General features: G+C 36.8%; 2 protein-coding genes across 4 annotated transcripts; one reads left to right on the top strand and one right to left on the bottom strand.

The window, feature by feature from the left end:
• Positions 1-1931: 1931 nt before the first annotated feature.
• Positions 1932-2874, bottom strand: LOC133304870 (uncharacterized). The gene is made up of 2 exons (XM_061504944.1): positions 2033-2874; positions 1932-1950 (listed from the first exon to the last, which is right to left on the bottom strand). The coding sequence occupies exons 1-2, from the start codon at positions 2872-2874 to the stop codon at positions 1932-1934; spliced, it is 861 nt and encodes a 286-aa protein (XP_061360928.1).
• Positions 2875-14385: 11511 nt separating this feature from the next.
• LOC133304878 (uncharacterized) lies at positions 14386-17590 on the top strand. 3 transcript variants are annotated; one of them, XM_061504956.1, is made up of 3 exons: positions 14386-15238; positions 16062-16607; positions 17199-17590. In XM_061504956.1, the coding sequence occupies exons 1-3, from the start codon at positions 14429-14431 to the stop codon at positions 17307-17309; spliced, it is 1467 nt and encodes a 488-aa protein (XP_061360940.1). In that variant the 5' UTR covers positions 14386-14428; the 3' UTR covers positions 17310-17590. The 3 variants fall into 3 exon arrangements, with proteins under 3 accessions (XP_061360940.1, XP_061360941.1, XP_061360939.1); XM_061504957.1 differs by having other exon boundaries at positions 17194-17590; XM_061504955.1 differs by lacking the exon at positions 17199-17590 and having other exon boundaries at positions 16062-16898.
• The last annotated feature ends 2602 nt before the right edge of the window (positions 17591-20192 follow it).

Raw genomic sequence — 20192 nt, 5'->3', positions numbered from 1 at the left:
GTCCACATGCCTATTGAAGATATGACTATTACTTTACAGGATGTAGAGGCCATTCTAGGTTTGGCCACTGAGGGGCGAGTAGTTTCTGGCTATACGCATGGCAACTGGCGGGATGTAATCCATCACTATATGGTAATCAATAATGTTCCTTTATATTTACCGTGCAGATGAGTACTGTCCACCTGTATAACTGGTTTGCACCATTTGAACGCCTCACGACATTGACAGAAATTCCAAAAAGCACCTTGAAAAACCTAATACCCATTAACAACCTATTGATTGGTGACATACGATTCATCTTAAATATGATAAACAGATACCGGAGAAAACTGTAAATCTGACTCGTCCTATTAACAACCTAATTGCCCGAACCATCTCGGCGAGAACACATATGAATCATCCCAATCACTGTAAATCTTAGCAATTGCTTTCTATTTTTCCTTCCACACTTTCCTGTAAGAAACGTGAAATCCAAATAGACCAGTCACATGTTCTTGTATCAAGATCATGGGTACTGAAGGTGAAACCTTGAGCATATCTTCCATCCCATTCACAACATGCGCGCATTAGGAATGTTATTTACGCTCACTGATAAACACATATAATTATCAAAATGAATAGTTAAAGAATGCATAATACCTATTTTGGCCTCAGAAATAAATTGGGAATCAAGCTGTCTGTGATCTTGGAAAATGATTTTGCTCACACAACTATGATTTCCAACCCATTTACTAACCACCCAGGTGCTGCTATCCTTCAGTTTAATTGCTCTTACTCGCCAATTGCAACCTTGTTCATGGTTCCGATATTTCATAGTCAACTTGGTCGTAATACTCCCAACCACTACAGCTTCTTAATGTTCCTTCATGCAGTAATTTTTTATTGATGCTTGGACATCGCGCTTGGACCTGAACTCTTGTTTCACATACATTTCCTCTCCTCTTGTCCATGAACCACGACCTAACCTTCAACATGCAGTTTGTCTTCGTTCAGGTAATCCTAATTAATAGCGCCATTGCTTGGAATCACGTTTCAAAATTGTGTAATATCTACATATACACACATAATAGCTATGTAGCACCGACTCGACACGCGACACGTGACACGACACGACACTCCGACATGTCAATCTTAAAAAAATATGAATTTCGACACGTTCCAACATGTTTTAATATTAAATAATATTTTTAATTTATATAATGTATATTTCATTTAATATTCAATAATTTAACAAAAAAATAAAACTAAACTAATAATATCCATCAATTTAACCAAAAAAAAACCATTTCCACAATACCATTATATTGATCTAAAGCAAAATAATAGCATATCCATACAAAAACATAAAACATGGAGGTTATAGATTATCTTCATGGAACATTTTCATCTAGAATAACATTTGACTCCATCTCTGGCTCATCAAGTGAAAGAGTAGCAACTTCAAGAATTCCAACATCTTCAAATGTATCAAATGTATCTCCAGCAATGTCCCACATTCTGTTATTCCCTTGTGTATATTGTGAAGTCTTTCTTGATAAGAGCCTAAGGTTGCTATGTATATAAACCAAGTCTTCAGCACGTTTTGGAGTCATCTTATTCCTTCATACAGAATGCACAAAAGAATAAGTACTCCAATTGCGTTTAGCACAGGATGAAGAAGAAGGTTATGCAACAAGTCACAATGCTATCTTTTGAAGCATAGGTGAACAAGCACCATGAAGCACCCACCAAGCTTTGGGCTCCATAGAATATCGATTTTGCATGGCATCATAATCTCTAAAACCTCCACTCATACTAGCAAAGTCCACATACTCCAAATTTATTTTATTTCGGTCCTCCAAGTTAGGAAAGTATCTCTTTAAGCATTTTTGTCTTTCTTGATTAATCTCTAAATCCTGGTGTGGAGGAACTCGACTAGGATCTTCATTAAGTCATTGTTCACTATAGTATCTGAAAGAAAAAAAAGAAAAACAATTAAACAAATTATATCAAATAAGAGAAGTATTCAATTCATTCATAATTAAAAGCTTACTTGGGATTCAAAGCATGTGCCAAAGAATGAAGTGGAGTTGAATGTTTGGTCCAACGATCCACAAGAATGCCATGCACCACCTCATAAAAAGTTGAGGTCTCATCCATCCTCTTCAATTCATGGAAGTATATAGCTTTCTTCACTCTTACAATCATGTCATCCCACATATCATAAATCAAATGAAGACAAGGTTTATCAGTGTCACAAATCCTGATCATATTATAAATAGGAGCAGTGGAAGCAAGTATATAATCAATTGAATCCCACCAAAGATCATCCAAAATCTTATCTTTAACCATTCTTGCCCGTCCTAGATTATCATCTTTATACAAACTCCATTTTTCACTGATTACCATATTTTGGAGACCACATTTTATCAATTTGAACCTCTTTAGCATCACAATCATGGAAGCAAAGCAGGTTTCAGCTATAGAAAGCAACTTCAATCCCACAAACTCATTAAACATTGACAGTCTCATAGAATGATTCATTATGAAGTGCTTTATTGCAGAAACATCTCCAACAATATCAGAAATCCAACTACATTCCTCATATGCTATTTGATTATTCTCCACATTTTTTGCAGCACAAATATTTTTCACAGCTAAATTCAGTGTGTGAACAACACATGGTGTCCAAGTAATAGATGGAAATTCTTGCTCAATAAGATGCCTTGCTCCCTTACAATTTGCAGCATTATCCGTGATTACTTGAACTACTTTTTCATGCCCAACTTCTTGAATTACTTCTTTTAACAACATCCTAATAAAATGTCTATCCTTAGTCTCTCCTGAACAATCAACTGATTTCAAAAACATAGCTTCACCATCAGATACTGCCATGAAATTAATAAGTGGCCTCCTTTGTGAATCATTCCATCCATCACTCACAATACTAACACTCTTGTTTTTCTACCCAGCTCGAATAGGTGCACACAACCTATCAACATTTTCCTTCTCTTTCTGCAAAAGAGTGGTTCGCAAGGAGTTATATCCTGGTGGCAAATAACCTCCAATATTATTATTTGCAGCAAAAGTGAAGGCTGCTTGAAAGTATGGGTTCCTTGCTAAAGTGAATGGAAATCCTGCTGAATAAAATATCCTAGCAATCAAGTGGTTCAATTCTTCTCGTGCCCCAACATTGAATGCCCTCTCAATAGGATTTCTAGATGAACTTCCACCCTCACTTCCACTTCTTCTTCTTTTCGAGTTTGATTCTACGAAAAAACTAGAAGGGGGTAAAGGCACATTTTTAGGTGCATTACTCTTCAATCTCTCACTAGTTTCTTGTTCTAATTTCTCCATCTCTAGCAAGTCTTTTGTCTCCACAACTAAACATCTTGCAATTCCTTCCCCTGCTATTTTAAGCAAATGAGCCCTTATTCTAGTATACGAACTTTTAAAATCCTTTTCACAAAAATTGCATTTCCAAGATAGATTCCCTCCTGCTTCTGTTGTGGTGCCTACTTTGGTAACATATTTCCATAATGGCTTCCTTAGAAATTCATCATCTCCACTACTTGCAATACTTGAATCCATTATAAAAAATATAAAATTAAACACTATTAGGGATGGCAAAAATGAGCCAACCCGTCGGGTTGGCTCGTAACCCGCACAAAACGAGCCGGGTTGGGTTGGCAAAAATGAGCTGCCAGCTCGATTTAGCCCGACCCGAGCCAACCCGAGCTCAAACGAGCCAGCTCGCGGGTTGAACGAGCCAGCTCGCGGGTTACTCTTTTTTTTTTTTTTTTTTTACAATGGACTTTACTGATGGATTCTCCACTGATGGACCTCTTTTATTTTTTATTTTTTGGCTTTACATACGTTTTATGGTTATCGTGAGTTAGAGTAATTCAAAAAATCATGATAAATGACTCTTGTGATTCGTGGAGTGGTTTGTGTTTCATTTAATGTTTTTGGATTTTGTAAACTACTCTACTTGTAGTTGGACTGCAAAATACAATAATTTTATACAGGAAAACAAACCACAAAAATTAAATTTTTTGAGCCAACCCGCTAGCCAATATTTTGAGCTAACCAACCCGCGAGCCAACCCACTAGCATCATTTCGAGCTAACTCGCGAGCTTTTTTTGAGCCAACCCGTGAGCTTTTTTACGAGCCAACCCGCGAGCTGATTATCGAGCCAACCCGCGAGCCAACCCTAACCCGGCTCGGGTCGAGCCGGGTTGGATTTTCTGGCTCGTTTTTTTTTTTTCGAGCCAACCCGACCCGACCCATTTTTTTCGGGCTGAATGCGGGTTGGGCCGGGTCGAGCCGGGTTGGCCCGTTTTGCCAACCCTAAACACTATGAACAAAATAATTACTTATGCAAAATATAGAACAATTAAATTAAAATAGTAGCATAAAAAATAATTCCATAATGGATTCGTATATTATACAGATCAAACAGGACAACTCATTCTTAGTTAAACCAGAAATTGATGGACCATTCAAGATAACAAGCAAAACATGGAAAGAGGAAAATGCAAACCTTTATAGCTCCAGTATTGTCACGCTCCGCACCTACAACTTCTAAATTTAACCTTCGTGATGGGAAGTTCCAATTCCAAGGCTATGTGACTGACTCATGCGAACCACACCACTGGCAGATAACAATCATAATATCAAACTATATATGATGGAGACCAGGACAAGTGGCTTAAAGAACACAGAAAACATTACATCAGAAAATCAATGCTGAAGACAGGGGGAGGGGGGAAGAAGAGCATACCGTAGCAACTAGCAAGTATGTAAGAAAACACAGAATTGTTACATATGTTAAGTGATGCCCAAAGAATCAATAATTCAAAAGGGCAACAAATTACAAAATAGAACTGGAATTTGTCGACAAAATTGCTCTGGACAAAAGGCTGAGTTAATTTTTAAAAAAAATTAAATACCAAACCCAGCAAACTTGTTTCATTAGAAATGCAAGACAGCACACTGAAAAGCAACACCAAATGGACCTCAAGAAGGGGCATATTCTTAATAAGACAACAAGTTTTTCGGTGTGGTAAGAGCGTGACATTACATAGCCTTTATAGCTCCAGTATTGTCACGCTCCACACCTACAGCTTCTAAATTAAAATTTTCGATTTCGCTGTAAATTTGTGTTATGTGAGCTCGTGTCTATCAGTTAAGAAATCAAACAACTACATAAAGAGGGAAGGAGAGGTACCAGTAAAACAAAACAAATAGGAGACCAGAGCACAGCGATGCCGAGAGAGAAAGAGGAGAGGAGAGACTCATACCAGATTCAGAGAGAAAGAGGGAAGGACTTCCAGAGACGAAAGAGGCGATGCCATTTGCGTTTGCATCTTGCGTTTGCGTTTTTTACGTTTGCGTTTTAGGTTTAGGTTTTTTTATAATTTTTCTTTTTTAATAATATTTAATTTTATTAATATATTTAATTTTTCTAAAATTTAATTTTTCTAAAATATAAATTTTTTTAAAAAAATTGTTTTTTACGAAAATGCCATTTGACCGTGTCGGACACGGTCAAATTCGCGTGTCGGAATGGTCAACGTGTCGGAAAAAGTCAACCGCATGTCCGACACCGTGTCGGAGCGTGTCGCCTTGTCGGTGCGTGTCGGACCTGACTCTTCCTGTTTTTACAAGTGTCGGTGCTTCCTTGCATAATAGGGTAGATGCAGAAACATGGTAACTAATAAAAAAATAAAAATTAATAATACAACTCACTACCTAACCTGATGATGGTGGAACAACTGCTGGATTGGACATAGGGATACCAATCTCCTGTGACATGAGATTATCATGATGTTCGTCACCTGCAACGCTGTCATTCTAATAATGGTCATTTGCCAACAGAGTGTCTTCATCTTCCTCTTGGTCCTCATTGTCAAGTTTAACATCTACCATATAGTCACTTTCTTATCCATGTGAAACGTTTGATTATGTGGGGTAGGACACAAACGACGATACATAATGTGATCGACTATTGAGGTCCAGCCCACGAATCGGTATCGATAAATCTTCTGATGTCTCCATATCCACGTATAACTCAACAAATTGAGATGTAGTGTTTTCGACGAATGTTCTAAGGAAAACATCCATGTTCTCATTGTTAGATATCTCAAAACCTGCATATTTGCAATCTCCACACGAGACTCTATACATAACTGAAGATATTACCTGATTTTTTTGTAGCTTCAACTTCTGACGGATCTTTTCATACAGATCTTCAGTGGACATGCCTCGGACAATATACAATGCTCTTTTTCCCCTTTGAAGCTTAAACTTCCTTTACCTATACTTTTACTACCATTGTAATAAATGAACGAACAAAATTGATCATTGTAGTAGTGTTTTTATGCACATAAAATACAAGTTATAGGGTATATTATGTCTTAAAATAGGGATGCGATAAATAACATGATAAGATACAAAGGGTGACTGTGAACTATAAATCATAAATTGCAACTAATAAACCTGTTTTTTTTTTTACTCTTAATTTTATTTTACTAACTAAACATAAAAAAAATTAATTTACAAATCAATTTTTTTTTGTTATGAAATTTCACATTAAAAATTAACAAGATACGAAAAATTATTTTTATTTATAAGAAATTTGAATATTTGATTAGTTATATGACTTATTATTGACTGTTATATGTACCAAATATAAATTATGGGTAAAGTATGTGTCATTTTAAAAGATGTAAAATTGTGTTATTTTAAGAGATAGAAAGAGATAGATAAAGAAAGAGAGAGAGAGAGAGTTGACAAAAAAATAAAGGTGTGGGTCCCACTTCTTTGTGAGAGTGAAATGATATAAGTTGTGTGTAACGCCCCTCTTGTATGCATCCAAGAGATGCGTTATTGCTAACTTGTATTAGAGTCGCAACGGAAAAAAAATTGGTTTAACGGTTGCAAAAGCTAAACACAAAGAATCTTTACTGAACTACTCGAGATTAGAAAATCTTGTACTTAAAATTGTTTATTCATGAAAACAGCGAAAGTTTCAAAATAAGCGCTTGCTGAAATTTTTTCTTTTTACCAGAAAAACGTACTGTTCTCTAAAGTTCATATAAAATCAATCTGATGTCGGGTAAAAATGATTCTTCGCTACGGTGAAACTAGATACACGGGGCTTCGCGTCCATATAAAATATGTGCGATTCCGAGATGAATAGCCCCTTGAACTCGAACTAGCAAGTTGCTCGCGAATTCTGCGAATTTTCTTAAAAACCTGCTGTCTTGCGTTATTTTTCAGAATTCGTACAGTTACCATAAAATTTGGATTTCTGCAGATTCTTAAAGATACTTTCAGGGGCTTCGCGTGCATATAAATTATGCCGCATTCGAAGGGTCGTAGCCCCGGGACGCCAACTTTTAAGTTGCTCGCAAAATAACAGTTTTCAGAAAAAAAATCCATACGTCCAAAAAACATAGTCATTAATCCAAAACAGCAATTAACCAAAAGTTCAAGATCAGTAACTGGACCAGAATTTTTCCAAACAAAATAAACAACTTTTGTAAAATCCAAAATAACAGAATAATGAAACTTCAAGTTATCCTTCTTGCAAACACAGTCACCCAACTCAACAAACAGCCATGAATCCAGCTACGGGTACACAAAACAGCCAAGCATCGCATAACAAAACATCAAATACTTTTGCGTCCTCCTGCCATTGTACATCAAAAAACAGCAGCCCCAAAGGGGTGAGAAACATTTCCCAGTAGTGTGAGACAATACCAAAATGCAAGAAGCATAAGCTAGAACCCGAAATAGTTGAAATAACAAGATTTATCATATATATATATATATATATACATGCTGCCATATGCTAAACAAGATGCGTAAAACGCCAAGAGTACGTTATAACACTAATGTGCCCGTACTATCAAGCACAGTGGATTACCCTTGGTGGCTTCTCAAGAAGGGATCCAACCGTGGCCTAAGCGGACTGAAGCCAACTGTCCCAAGACCTTGGTACCGTAGGTAATGCCTATATGGTGCCTGCTCATCCATATGCTTAGTTTTTAAAAATGATTTTTTTGTCGCAATATGAAATTGATGCTCGAATGCTATGCTTTGTGACGCACGCAACATACAAAATAAAATGTCATGATGAACATGTATGTCAAGATCATATAATTTGTATCATAACAAGACTTTGCAGCATTATATATGTAGCAAGATTAACAAGATGTCAAAACGAGCAACATTAATACGTATAGATATATCAAGACATGGAGCCACGATCTCATCTCGTGCTCCTTCTAGCAAGTAGGAAGAGTAGTTCCTTCACACAATTACCTAAAACGTCACTGTATCGATTCCAAACAGCAGCGAAAATGTCCAATTCACGAATTAACAGCACCTAATTTCAAACAGAAAAATCAGCATAGTGTTCAAGCTTCTCTAAACATTAAACCAAAGCTTCCCAAGCCTAAAATATCCCTACATCCCGCGGCCAAGAAGGGTCCTACCCTAAGGATTGTGTGACTTCCAAAAGGGATTTTTAACAACAAAAACAGAGGGAAATCCTAAGAGTTCTCGTCAGGCAGATTCGGAGAAAACATAACCGTACCGTTTTAAATTTAATTAATTTAAGCCAGTAGCACTTTATTCACAACCAGTAAAAGTATTTTTAAATTTTAACAAGATACATTTTCTTCAAATCATCAGGGGTTCGGTTTTTACAGCAAGGAGCAGATCAAAACAGAATAGAAAGTTAGAAGGTTCAGCCCTTGTTTTACCTTCAAGACCGAGCAGAAAGGAAGAAAGAGATGGATTCAGATTTCTGCTTGTGATTACAGCAAGCCGCTCACACGTCTGACCACTAGTATAACACCTCACAATTTTAAATCAAGTAATTAAAATATTAAGTGAGCAATCAAGCGATGAATTAGTGAAAATCCTAAAGATTAGGCCAAAATACAAAGAAAGGGCAAAACGGTAATTATCCAACACGCAACCCTAGGAAGATAAAAATTGAGTAGAAGGTCTCAGATGGTAAAAATAACCCTGGAAATGGGTTCAGAATGAAAAATTGAGTGGATAGGCAAGTTTCAGAAAAATCAGTGAATAGTATTTTTCGCGGGTAAAAATACCGCATTACGATTGCACCGTAAAACGCGCCAGTTGAATTTTGAGCTCTAGGTTTCAAATATGAGTTAAAAATGGTCTAATGAGTTAGGAAATATGATTTCTTATAATATTCGATGAAATTAAGACAGTTTGGGGAAGCGTGCCAATGGCGCGCGTAATAGCTTAAAACAGTGTTTTCTCCGAACGAATGGAGGACTCTTAATTCATCTGATCAAGCCTAATTAAAGGGGAATATTTAATGTTAAAAATTTGAGTTTCTAAATAGGTTGTGAATTTACGGACGTTTAGTGGAATCAGAGGAAAATTCGGATTAGTTTTAAATCGCGTGAGGTGGCGGTGGGACCCACCCCACTTAAGTGACTTAAGCCACATGTGCTTGGCACTATTCATGCATCACTTTCCTCCCTTCTTCTTCATGAAACCCGCAGCCCCCTCCCCCAAAAACCCCATTTGCATTCAAATTTTCTTTTCACCATAACTTGATCATTTTGTAACCAAATCAAGTGATTTTTGTGTTGACATTTGTTGGAAACAACCTTCTAAACACATTGGTACCACTCTTGAGCCTTGAAACCGTGTATTTGGGGAGATATTGGCCATTTACAGCCACGAAATTTTGGAGAAAAAATGGTTGTCCATGGAGCTTTTTGATCTTCCATTGCTTGGAGAAGTCTTGGGTTAGCTTCTAGCCTTTGTTGTGAGTATGTTTCCATCCCATTTACATGATTTAATTGTGATTGAATTTTTGGAAACCTAAAGCTTGATTTGATGATGTGTTGTGTTAGAGAGCTCAATTTGAAAATGTGTATTAGATGATAATGCCTTAAAATGATGTAGTAATGCTAGAAATGCAATGAAAATTTTAAGTGAAATGTGATAATTTTTAACTTAGAAAAATTGATGATCATGATTCTGGAATTTGTGAATTTTGGTGTTGAGACTTGTTTGATAATGGTGGCATGATGGTATGATGATATAATAGGTTGTGTGAAGGTTGGAATGATTAAAGTTGTATGGAAATTCCTTGGAATGCCATAGGGTAAAATTCGATTCTTTGAAGAAAGATTGAGGAATTGATGTTGAAAAATGATTTGGATGATGATTTGTGTAGTTATATGGTGCTTAGATGGGTTGTGTTATGCTTGGAGAGTGTTTGAATCAATGGAAAAGAATGAATTGTGTTAGAGACCTAAATGAGCCCAGAATGAAATATTTCGCAAAGCGATGCGTAAATGTCGAAAAACAGAAAAACGACGATTGAACTAGCCTCTAAACAACCTAAGGGAGTGTTATAAAATGAGAAAGAAAATTTAGGAAAATAAATCTCAAATTTACACCTACATGGCCGAACCTCCAAGGGGAAAAGGGGTGATTTGGCGATTTTCGCGTTTTGATGTAATTCGACGCGAAAATGACGAACCGGCACTTGAACTGGCCTATTGACAACCTAATGAGACGTAACAAAATGAGAAAGAAAATTTAGAAAATAAATCTCACATTTACACTACAATGGCCGAACCATCAAGGGAGGATGGAGAGGATTTTTGTGATTTTGCGTTTTGATACTATTTGACGAGTACTGATAGATGTACGTTATTGTATAGGTTGCCGTACGTCGACCTGAATCCCGAATCTTGAATCAGTGAGTTGCCCTTGGTCCGGGACTAAGTGGATTGAGGTAAGAAATTGGTTCATTGCATGTGTAATTATAAATTAACATGTATTGGTTGAACTGAGAGTGATTGGGAATGTCCTCTGTGTAGGCATTCCGCTGTGTACCGAGTTGAGGGATAAGCTGCTGCGGAGCTTGTGGAAACACGAATTAAGGTAACCTCTTGGTACTGGGGCTTGTTCCCCTTTTCTGTTCCACCTTGCCAGTTGATGGCAACGGTAGGAAGTGTGTATGAATAATATAGAACACATGAGCATGCATGCATTATTGCTATGGGTACTTATGTACCGAGTCTCTGGCCAGTAGACAGTTTTATTAGCCTTCGGGCATTTTCGGACTTCCGCTGGATAGGTCTCCAGGAGGGAGTTCCAGTTGACTGCGTGTCATGGTGTGTGATCCGGGTAGGAGCACACTAGGAATGTCTTTGGCGTTTTGGTTGGTTTGGGCATCATGGTTGTGGTTTCTGTGAACACACCTTGGATGATACCCATAGGCTTATATATGCCGAGGGCGTACGTGGAATTGGGGTTACCATCCCGTATCGTCGTATTTTGTTTTCTTTATATTCCCCATTCTCTAAATCCCTTGCTATATCCCGTTTTCAAAGTGGTTGTTGTATTCTATTGATATGCATCGAAGTGAACCATTGGGTGGAGTTTTCTCCAGAACCTCTTGGTTACTGAGATATATTCGTATATCTCACCCCGTCTCGGGGCATTTATTTCAGGAGGTAGCAGTGGAGCAGGAGCCTCGGGCAAGAGGCCCGCAGAGTGAGCGGTGGAGCGCTTCTTATTTTGCATTTTGTTGGCCGTGTGGCCTAGGCTAGACTTAGGGCATGAACATGTCATTTGTATTTATTAGTAGCTTCATTAGCATCTTGTTCATGCCATTTTGCCTAAGTCTAGTAGTGATGTATTTGGTTATGTTGTCTTTTAATTAAGTTGAAATTTTAGAAGAATGTAATTTGAAGTTGTAGTTTCAAGTTGTAATTTGTAAAGCCATATTGTAATAGTATTGATGCATGTCTAATTATGATGGAAGGGCCTTAGACCTATTTTAGGTTATGATAATATGTATGATGGAAATATGCATGAAAAAGTGTTAGTGATTGCAACTACTTAAGAATGATTAGTATGTGTTTAATAACTATAAACTGGATTGGGTTGTAAGTGCCCCAAGGCGTTGTTGGTCCTTGTGTGTGCCACCCATTGGATTATTATTGTATTATCATGTGTTTATTAGGTACATTTGAGGTTTAAATGATCTTTTACAAATTTGGGATTATTGGAAAAACAAAGGAAACTCTGGCGAATTTTCTGTAGAATTGGCAGATTTTAGGCGAACTTCGGGAGAGCATATCTCCCTCCATAGAGGTCCCCTAGGGACTTTCCACACCTCATTTTGAAGGTTGAGATGTCCTCTACCTTGTGTCAAAATTTGAGGAAATTCTGGGTTGATCTTCAGCTTGAAAAAAATAGAGAAACACGGACTGCCCATGTGCCCCTACACCTGAGGCAGATTCTGGACCGGATTTGAGAAATTAATTCCCGCTTCGTTTCTCCGTCAAATTAAGCGTGTGATATATCAAAATGAAGTTTGAGATGTCTAGTGTGTAGGATAAAAATTTGAGAGCAAATGGTTGAGTCGATTGAGTGCAGTAATTCGAGCAATGTGAGTGGTTTGGGCTATTTTTGGGGTTGTTTGGGCTAATTGCTTATCCAACTTCAAACGGCGATAACCGGAGCAAATGAGCTCCGAATTGAGCGTATGATAGCTTTTAAAAAGAGAATTAAGTAATACAAAAATATAATCTGAGAAGAAGGGTTGGCTGCGATCGGTTTGGTCGCAGAAAAATTTAGAGTGAAACATGTTCGAATTGGTAAAAACGTAAAGTTGGAAATTGGCTAAGTGAGTTTATGGGAACTCCTTAGTCACTTATAATAAATGATGTAAGTTATAAAAATGGTTTAAGTAAGTCTTCCGCAAGAGTTTACGGTTACGGTCACAGCTTTTAATTATTACGCATTTTTATGTTTTAAATGTTCGCGTAATAGTCGGAAAAAAATTTATTCTCGTTTTTATAAATGAACTGCTGTGATTGTAACTGCGCTTAATATCATAATTAATGTTAACAATACCGGTACGTAACGGGCTGTTACAACTAGACAGCCACCAACGCCTCAGCTGGACAAACCGAGAGGAGTCTTTAAGAATTATAACGAAGTCAGGGACATAAATATATAGCCAGAAGATACCTTACCTTCTTGAGGAGGAAGGCACGGCTGAACAAAGGGAAAAGGTATATAGACGTTGAATCTTCGTTTCTGCTTCAAAAGGGGTTACACGATTTCTGCAACAAAAATCCAAGAAGAGGTGAAATCGTTCTTCCGTTTGAACTCCAATGATGTTGCGGTTTAGGGAAAATACAAGAAAACAGAATCAGAAGATAATTTTACAAGTTTGCTTGGTTGAGGAGAGGAAAAGAGGAAGGTTGGCTGTGAGTTTATCCACACAACCAAAGATCAAAATTTATGCCCATCACTCTGCTGATGAACGCGTGAGGGAAGAAGGAAAGAAGATAAAAATTTTATCCAATGAGAAAGCATGCATCCTGCTCTCTGCCAACCGATTGGCTGCTCCTAGAGGTGGGCAGATTTTAGGGGTTTACAAAAGGGGTTAGGCAAGGTTAGGCTGAAACCCTATTTCTGATCTTTCTCCACTGCACAAGGCAGAGACGTGACTCACTAGGTAATAAGGTTGCTCTGGCCAAGAGAATTTTCATCCAATCACGTTGAGAGGAGAGGGCTTTCACGCTGATTAGGTAGGAGTGGAAGGCTGGATCAGATTGGGAAGTGAATTGGGTTGGGTTGCTGCTCCAAGGGCTCTTGGGCCGCAGGTCAAAACAATTGCTGTGGCCCAACATACTAACTTATGAAATCAATTGAGATTAGCCCATCAGCAATAAGCCCCAATGCTTTTAAATTAGGCTGACTAATACTCATCATCCTATGGGCCAGCGACCTTCTCCCCCAAACAAGGCCCAACATGCTAATTCCTCTTATATTATAATTCAGCCCATCACTAATTAAATTCATTTAATTAATTTATTGCCTCTTACTTTATTTTTAATAACTTATGGCTGTAATTCTAAATTAGCTTTCTCATGCCTAACATAATTTATGTGACTAATTAATTTATTTCAAGAAACTTTCTAACTCAAATTAATTTTCTCCTAATAATTATATACTCGAATCAAAGCACAGAGCACATACAAGAACATAATACCCAAAATTCTCACAGCAACATAATATATTTTCTATTTACGTGGGATGTTACACTGTGTCATTTAAAAGGATAAATACTTTTTCTATAAATTATATTATATACATTAAAATTATTATTTAATATCAAAACATGTTTCAATATGTCAAAATATGATATCTTTTAAAATTAATGTGTCGGCGTATAGTATCGTGCGTCGTATCTGTATCCGGTGTGCGGTGTCACCGTAACCATTCATGTCGCGTTCATGTACGTCACAGCTATGGTTATCTTCAATTTTTATTTTTTTTTGTAATTGGTTCTTTTCAATTTTTGCCCAAAAGTAACACTGAGCATAACCTTTCTCCCTTTCTTTTTTCTCGCTTCAAATGTCGTCTGCAGAGCAAACATTACAACACACTCCCAGGCCATGGAAACTCCTTGTCTTCTTTAGCGCAGTTATCGCCACCGCCACTTCCATAATTTTCCTCATCTCCCTCTCACTCTCCACCGATTTAAGTTACAAACCATTCAATCACTTGGTTCAACGCAACACAATCAACCCCGTTCACACCTCCACCGTCGGCGAAGAAGAACCTACCAACATCTCCCACATCTTTTTCGGCATCGGTAGCTCCGTCAAGACCTGGCCCAAGCGCCGCCCCTTCGTTGAGCTCTGGTGGAAGCCAAACGTCACCAGGGGCTCCCTCTGGTTTGACGAGAAGCCGCCGGAAAACGAGAGCTGGCCGGAAACCTCCCCGCCGTTCAGAGTCTCCGGCAACACGTCGTCGTTTAAGTACACCTGCTGGTACGGTAACCGGTTTGCGATTCGCTTAGCGCGCATAGTGAAGGAGACCTTCGAGCTAGGGTTGGACAACGTGAGGTGGTTAGTGATGGGTGACGATGATACTGTGTTCTTCACCGACAACCTCGTTACGGTGCTGTCCAAATATGATCACAACCAGATGTACTATGTCGGTGGGAACTCAGAGAGTGTGGAGCAGGATGTGATATTTTCTTACAAGGTGGCGTACGGCGGTGGAGGGTTCGCCGTCAGCTACCCTTTGGCGGCCGAGCTGGCGAGGATCTTGGACGGTTGCATAAACCGCTACGCCCAACTCTACGGCGGTGACCAAAAGGTTCAGGCTTGCATTGGTGAGATTGGTGTTCAAATCACCAAAGAGCTTGGCTTTCATCAGGTACATATGTTTATTTTATATTTTTTTTCGGTGAATAATATATGTTATTTTTTTAAAATGAAAGTATATTAACAAATTTAGCTAGGGTATGTTTTTCTTATACCCTCCTGAGTCCTGAGTTATAAAAAGTTGCCCAGCCTTTTTTTTTTTCACTTGAAAATATCATTATTCATCTCTTTGCCATTTTATTTTTGGAGTATAGTTCTAAAACGCTACCTAATGTATTGAGTTATGTAAAAAAAAAAATATATATATATACTAATTTCTTATTGAAGGAGAGCCTTCTCCCTCTAACTCCTAAAAAATGGGGATCAAGCATGGCCGTTCAACTTTGTCTACAAGTTTTTGTTTCAACATTCTCATACTATATATATATATATATATATATATATAGATGAAAAACATTTTACATCAGTGTAAGTTACTATCTTAATTTTGTCCGTTGATTCAATTTATATACAAGGACTCTAATTTTTTAGAAATGTGAGCCATTGGATATAAGTGAATCAATGGTCAAAATTGGATGTAAGATTTCTAACTCTTGCACTTCTAACTCTTGCACCGGTGTGTAAGAATATTCTGTCCCTATATATATATATATATATATATATATATAAATTAACGGTGAGGTTCATTTTATTTTATTTTTCTCTCTTTTAATTTGTGAGAATTTTTCTCAGATAGAGTAATATTTCGCAAGAGTTAGAGAACATTGTAATGGAATATATATTTATGATTATGCTGTAAATTATACTTCAAATGAGAAATATGTTACCACTTGATATGAACTTAAGACTATATTAATACAATTCTTTGTTTACAGGTTGATATTAGCGGGAATCCGTTTGGACTGCTAGCGGCCCATCCGGTGGCGCCGCTGGTGTCACTGCACCACTTGGACACAGTGGGTCCATTGTTTCCAAGCTTGACCAGGTTTGAGTCCATTAAGAAGTTGGTTGGGGTATACAAGATGGATCCGGGTCGGATCTTGGAGCACAGCTTCTGCTATGACATACAGCGGAATTGGTCGGTTTCGGTGTCGTGGGGTTACAACGTGCAGCTGTATTTGTCATTGGTGACAGCAAAGGAGTTAGAAACTGCGATTGGAACGTTCCAGACGTGGCAGAGCTTGAGTGACGGGCCGTTTGTGTTTAACACCCGACCCGTGAGCAGCGACCCGTGTGGGAGACCGGTTTTATATTTCTTGGATCGGGTGGGGAATGTGGGTGCAGGACAGACCCGATCCACGTATACGAGGTATGTTGACGCATTGGGGAAAGAATGTGGAAGTGTTGACTTGGTTGGAGTCCTGGATGTTCAGTTGGTCAATGTCTCTGCCCCTTACCTTACGCCAGACGTGTGGAAAAAGGTAACGGAATTTTCTTCTTCCCAACTTCACATTAGAAAGCTGTCAACTACCAGAATAGGTTCAACTGATATATATTTGTTTTCCCTTAATCAAGGTCTCATGTTCGAAATCTTGTGAATGTAACAAATTTTCGCTCTTAGAATTAGTTTCGCATGATGTGGATATTCTAAACTGGAATAGAATTAATAAAAGGGGAAAACATTTCTATACCAACTTTAAATAAGTTTGTCTTCAGCTAAATTAAGTATGATCAATCATATATTAAAATTGTATTTTTTCTCTTCGCCATGTCAACCGATAGTATCTGAGTAAAGAGAAAAAAAAATAATTTTATTGTTATAACTAAGTATGACCGGTCATACTTAATTAAAAAGGTTAGCTGTATATAACCTTATCTAAAATGGATGTAAAAATATTTTTCTAATTCCAAAAAAAAAAAAAAAAACTTTTCAAAATGTGAAAATTTTAAAATGATAAGTTCTAATTTTTTGAGACAATTTTAACTTCTTTAAATAATTATTGTTATGAAAAACTCATAGTTGAATACTAATTACTTACATATATGAAAAAAAAAAATTGTTGAAAGAGTAGGCACCGCGTAGACAATGCTGTGAGATAATCAACGGCACAGATGGGGTCAACAATGTGGTACAGGTCAACATCAGAGGCTGTCATCGATTTGAGAGTGTAACTCTTCCCTAGAATATTGGCAGGACAAGACTACTTATTTCAGTTATTTGATCTATCTATACAGGAAAACATAGTTTGAAAATTGGTGAAGCTACATGACATGACTAGTTATGGTAAAAGAAATAAATAACCAATTATACCCTCATATTTGTGTATATTTTATTTTATTGTCTTTGAGAGCTAGACATGCAATAACTAGCATGGAGAGTCTATCACTGAGTTGAAACCTGAAACTTAGGTAGCTACATGTTGTTTCAAACTTCAAAGTCATTTTACCCTATACTATTGTCTTATCAAACATACCCTTCGTGTGTCTATCTCAGACGAAAACAGGTTCTAGCTAGTTGGTAAACTTCTTTAACGTTGGCAATCTCTTTTCTTTTTCTTTTTTTGGTAAGAAGCAATCTTCTTTTAAATAAACGACGGAAAAAAAAAAGTTCCCCACTGTACCACCATAGTTCAAATAATATTTATCAAAATACACTTTGTTTTAACAAGTTGAGAAGTTGGTTTGGCAATTGTAATACTTTTTTTTTTTTTTTTTTGTATACTGTAGGGAAAAAAACCCCAACAAGAACAGGCTAGAGGCCAAATACACTGAATTTTACCAAAATCACTTAAATTAGCTAAATACAAACAAAAAATACCAGAAGGGGGAGAAGGGAAAATACATAAGTTCTCTTGCTCTGGATTCACCAAAGGAAAGTTAGACAGCCAATTCGCACAGCAGTTTCCTTCTCTATACGTGTGTTTTATAACCACAGACCACTCTTTATTCATCCATGCCTGTATACGAGTAACAAGATGAGATTCACAGATTGGCTCACTCCTTGCAGTAAGCCACGTGACTACTATTAAAGAGTCACTTTCTATTACTAATTTTCTCCAACCATTATCTCAAGCCATTTGAACACCTTTTAAAATGTTTCAACTTTGAACTCAGGTTACTTACTAGAGAAACTTAAGTCTCAATTAATTATTTTTGTTTGGTAAGATTCGATTGGATTTAAAAAAAAAGTTTAAATTCAACCAAAAAACTGTAGTATAATTGATAATTTCATTTATTTCACAACAATAATTGAAGGTGCACCCCTTAATTACCTATAGTCCCTAAATCAATTAATAATCAAAAAACTTGAAAGCCAAATATTATTTCTAGCATAAAAATTTAGTTCAACTCTATTTATATTGATAAACACAAGCAGTTGAAACATTAAATAGTTTTGTTCAGTGCTCAAAATGAAAAAAAATGTAATAACAAAATTCAACAAAAACCCATTTATGGCCCATAGGAACTTTGATTTTTGAACAAAAAAGGGAACATATTAAACACAAAAGAGAAGCATAGCTCAGTCATATGAACCAATGTTATAAAAACCAAACCGACACGGCCAGGTCGAACTATTGTTGAACAAAAGGTTTTCAAGCCTACATTGTTGAAGTTTTGATAATTACAAAGCACCAACAAGCTCAACATTTATGCACAACTTAGAAGGCAGTGTAACAAATCTCAAATGGCACTAGAAGACCAATGCAACATGTAAAAGTGAAGAAATGACTCAATTGTGCAAAGTCAACTTCAAAGTCAAAGTAATCAAGTGAAGAAAAGACCTAGAAGACTCAAAGGATGAAAACACTTGAAGATAATTGAAAACTTGTATTCTTTTTATGTGTCATATACTTCTAGAGTCTTTGAATGTATGAAGTTGAGTTTATTGAGCCTATACCTCTCTAGATTGCATTTAGTAACATAAACTCATATATACAAGCCTCACACACGAGGACAACTGTTAGATTGATGCTAGGAACATGCATTCATGTGTGATAAGTGATAAAAGATCATTCAGAACTAAGTTGGATCAAATTCAGATAATTTTGTGGTTGTTGCCAAGAAATATCCGGATATATGAACTACGTATTCACATATGGTATCGGGATATCTCTGCCCAGAATATCTGGATATGGGTTCAAATATATTCGGATATATGTCGGGGGTCACGTGATATTCTTAAAAATCTGAATCAAATCTTTTTATATCTTTTTAGATGTCAATTGGGTTACTATATATTCATGTCTTAGGGTTCAGAAACATGAGAGAGTATATTATTACATGCATTAGAGTCAGAATCACCCAAGTACATGCATTATGCTTAAATTTGATATTCTAGAGAGAGAAAATTCTTTTAATTCTTCTTCTTCTTCTGTTTCTGTGTAATTCTAAAATTGGGGAGGTTGTTCTGTTGTGATTAGTTCAATTGGAGTGATCCTAGGTCTTAAGTTAAGAGTGATCAAGGGGTTGATCACAGTCTTGTAAAATTTCAATTGAGGTTTGGTTCAAGGGGAGTGATCCTAGGGTTTAGGTTAAGGGTTATCAGGTACACCAGAAATCTTGTAAAATTTCTTTTGTAAAATGGTTTCTTCAAGCACCGGTTGAGAGCTTGATGATAGTGGAACGATCGGCCTCAGTCTGGATGTAGCTCTCAATGATAAAAAGTGAACCAGGATATATCCCGGTGTTATTTTCTCTTCCCTTACTCTTTTATTTTTCGCTACTTATACTCTGTATGATTCATTGTTCTTGTTGTTTTGAATCTTTTTAGGGTTTGAGAATTTTTGTTAATTGTTAAATCTCTTTTGCATGCTTTCTTTAAAAAGGAGTTTTTAATTTTCTTTGTTATTTGCAAAAAGTTTAAAACACAATTCACCCCCTCTTGTGTTGTTATTTAGCCATTCTTTCTTTACACCAATGATAAGCCCTTAATCAATTATGTATTAAAAGCCAAATTAAGCAAGTAATTAATCTAAATTCAGTCAAAACACATGAAAATTATGATTTAATTGTTAATTCACTTTCAGGAATACTTTCATAAAATTATTGTGTTTTATAGGAAGTTT

Source organism: Gastrolobium bilobum, unplaced genomic scaffold (assembly GCF_033153095.1).
Source record: "Gastrolobium bilobum isolate Gb01-03AN ecotype WA unplaced genomic scaffold, APGP_CSIRO_Gbil_v1 utg29862, whole genome shotgun sequence".
NCBI classification, from domain to species: domain Eukaryota; kingdom Viridiplantae; phylum Streptophyta; class Magnoliopsida; order Fabales; family Fabaceae; genus Gastrolobium; species Gastrolobium bilobum.
The sequence above is the reverse complement of the archived record's forward strand: the minus strand, read 5'-3'. Positions and strand labels throughout refer to the sequence as shown.

What these genes read in the sequence shown, in the direction of transcription:
- LOC133304870 (XM_061504944.1), bottom strand. Translation starts at nt 2,874, where the DNA reads ATGGCAGTATCTGATGGTGAAGCTATGTTTTTGAAATCAGTTGATTGT.
- LOC133304878 (XM_061504955.1), top strand. Translation starts at nt 14,429, where the DNA reads ATGTCGTCTGCAGAGCAAACATTACAACACACTCCCAGGCCATGGAAA. An exon ending in AAGAGCTTGGCTTTCATCAG is followed by an intron (nt 15,239 to 16,061) that starts GTACATATGTTT and finishes CTTTGTTTACAG; the next exon opens with GTTGATATTAGCGGGAATCC.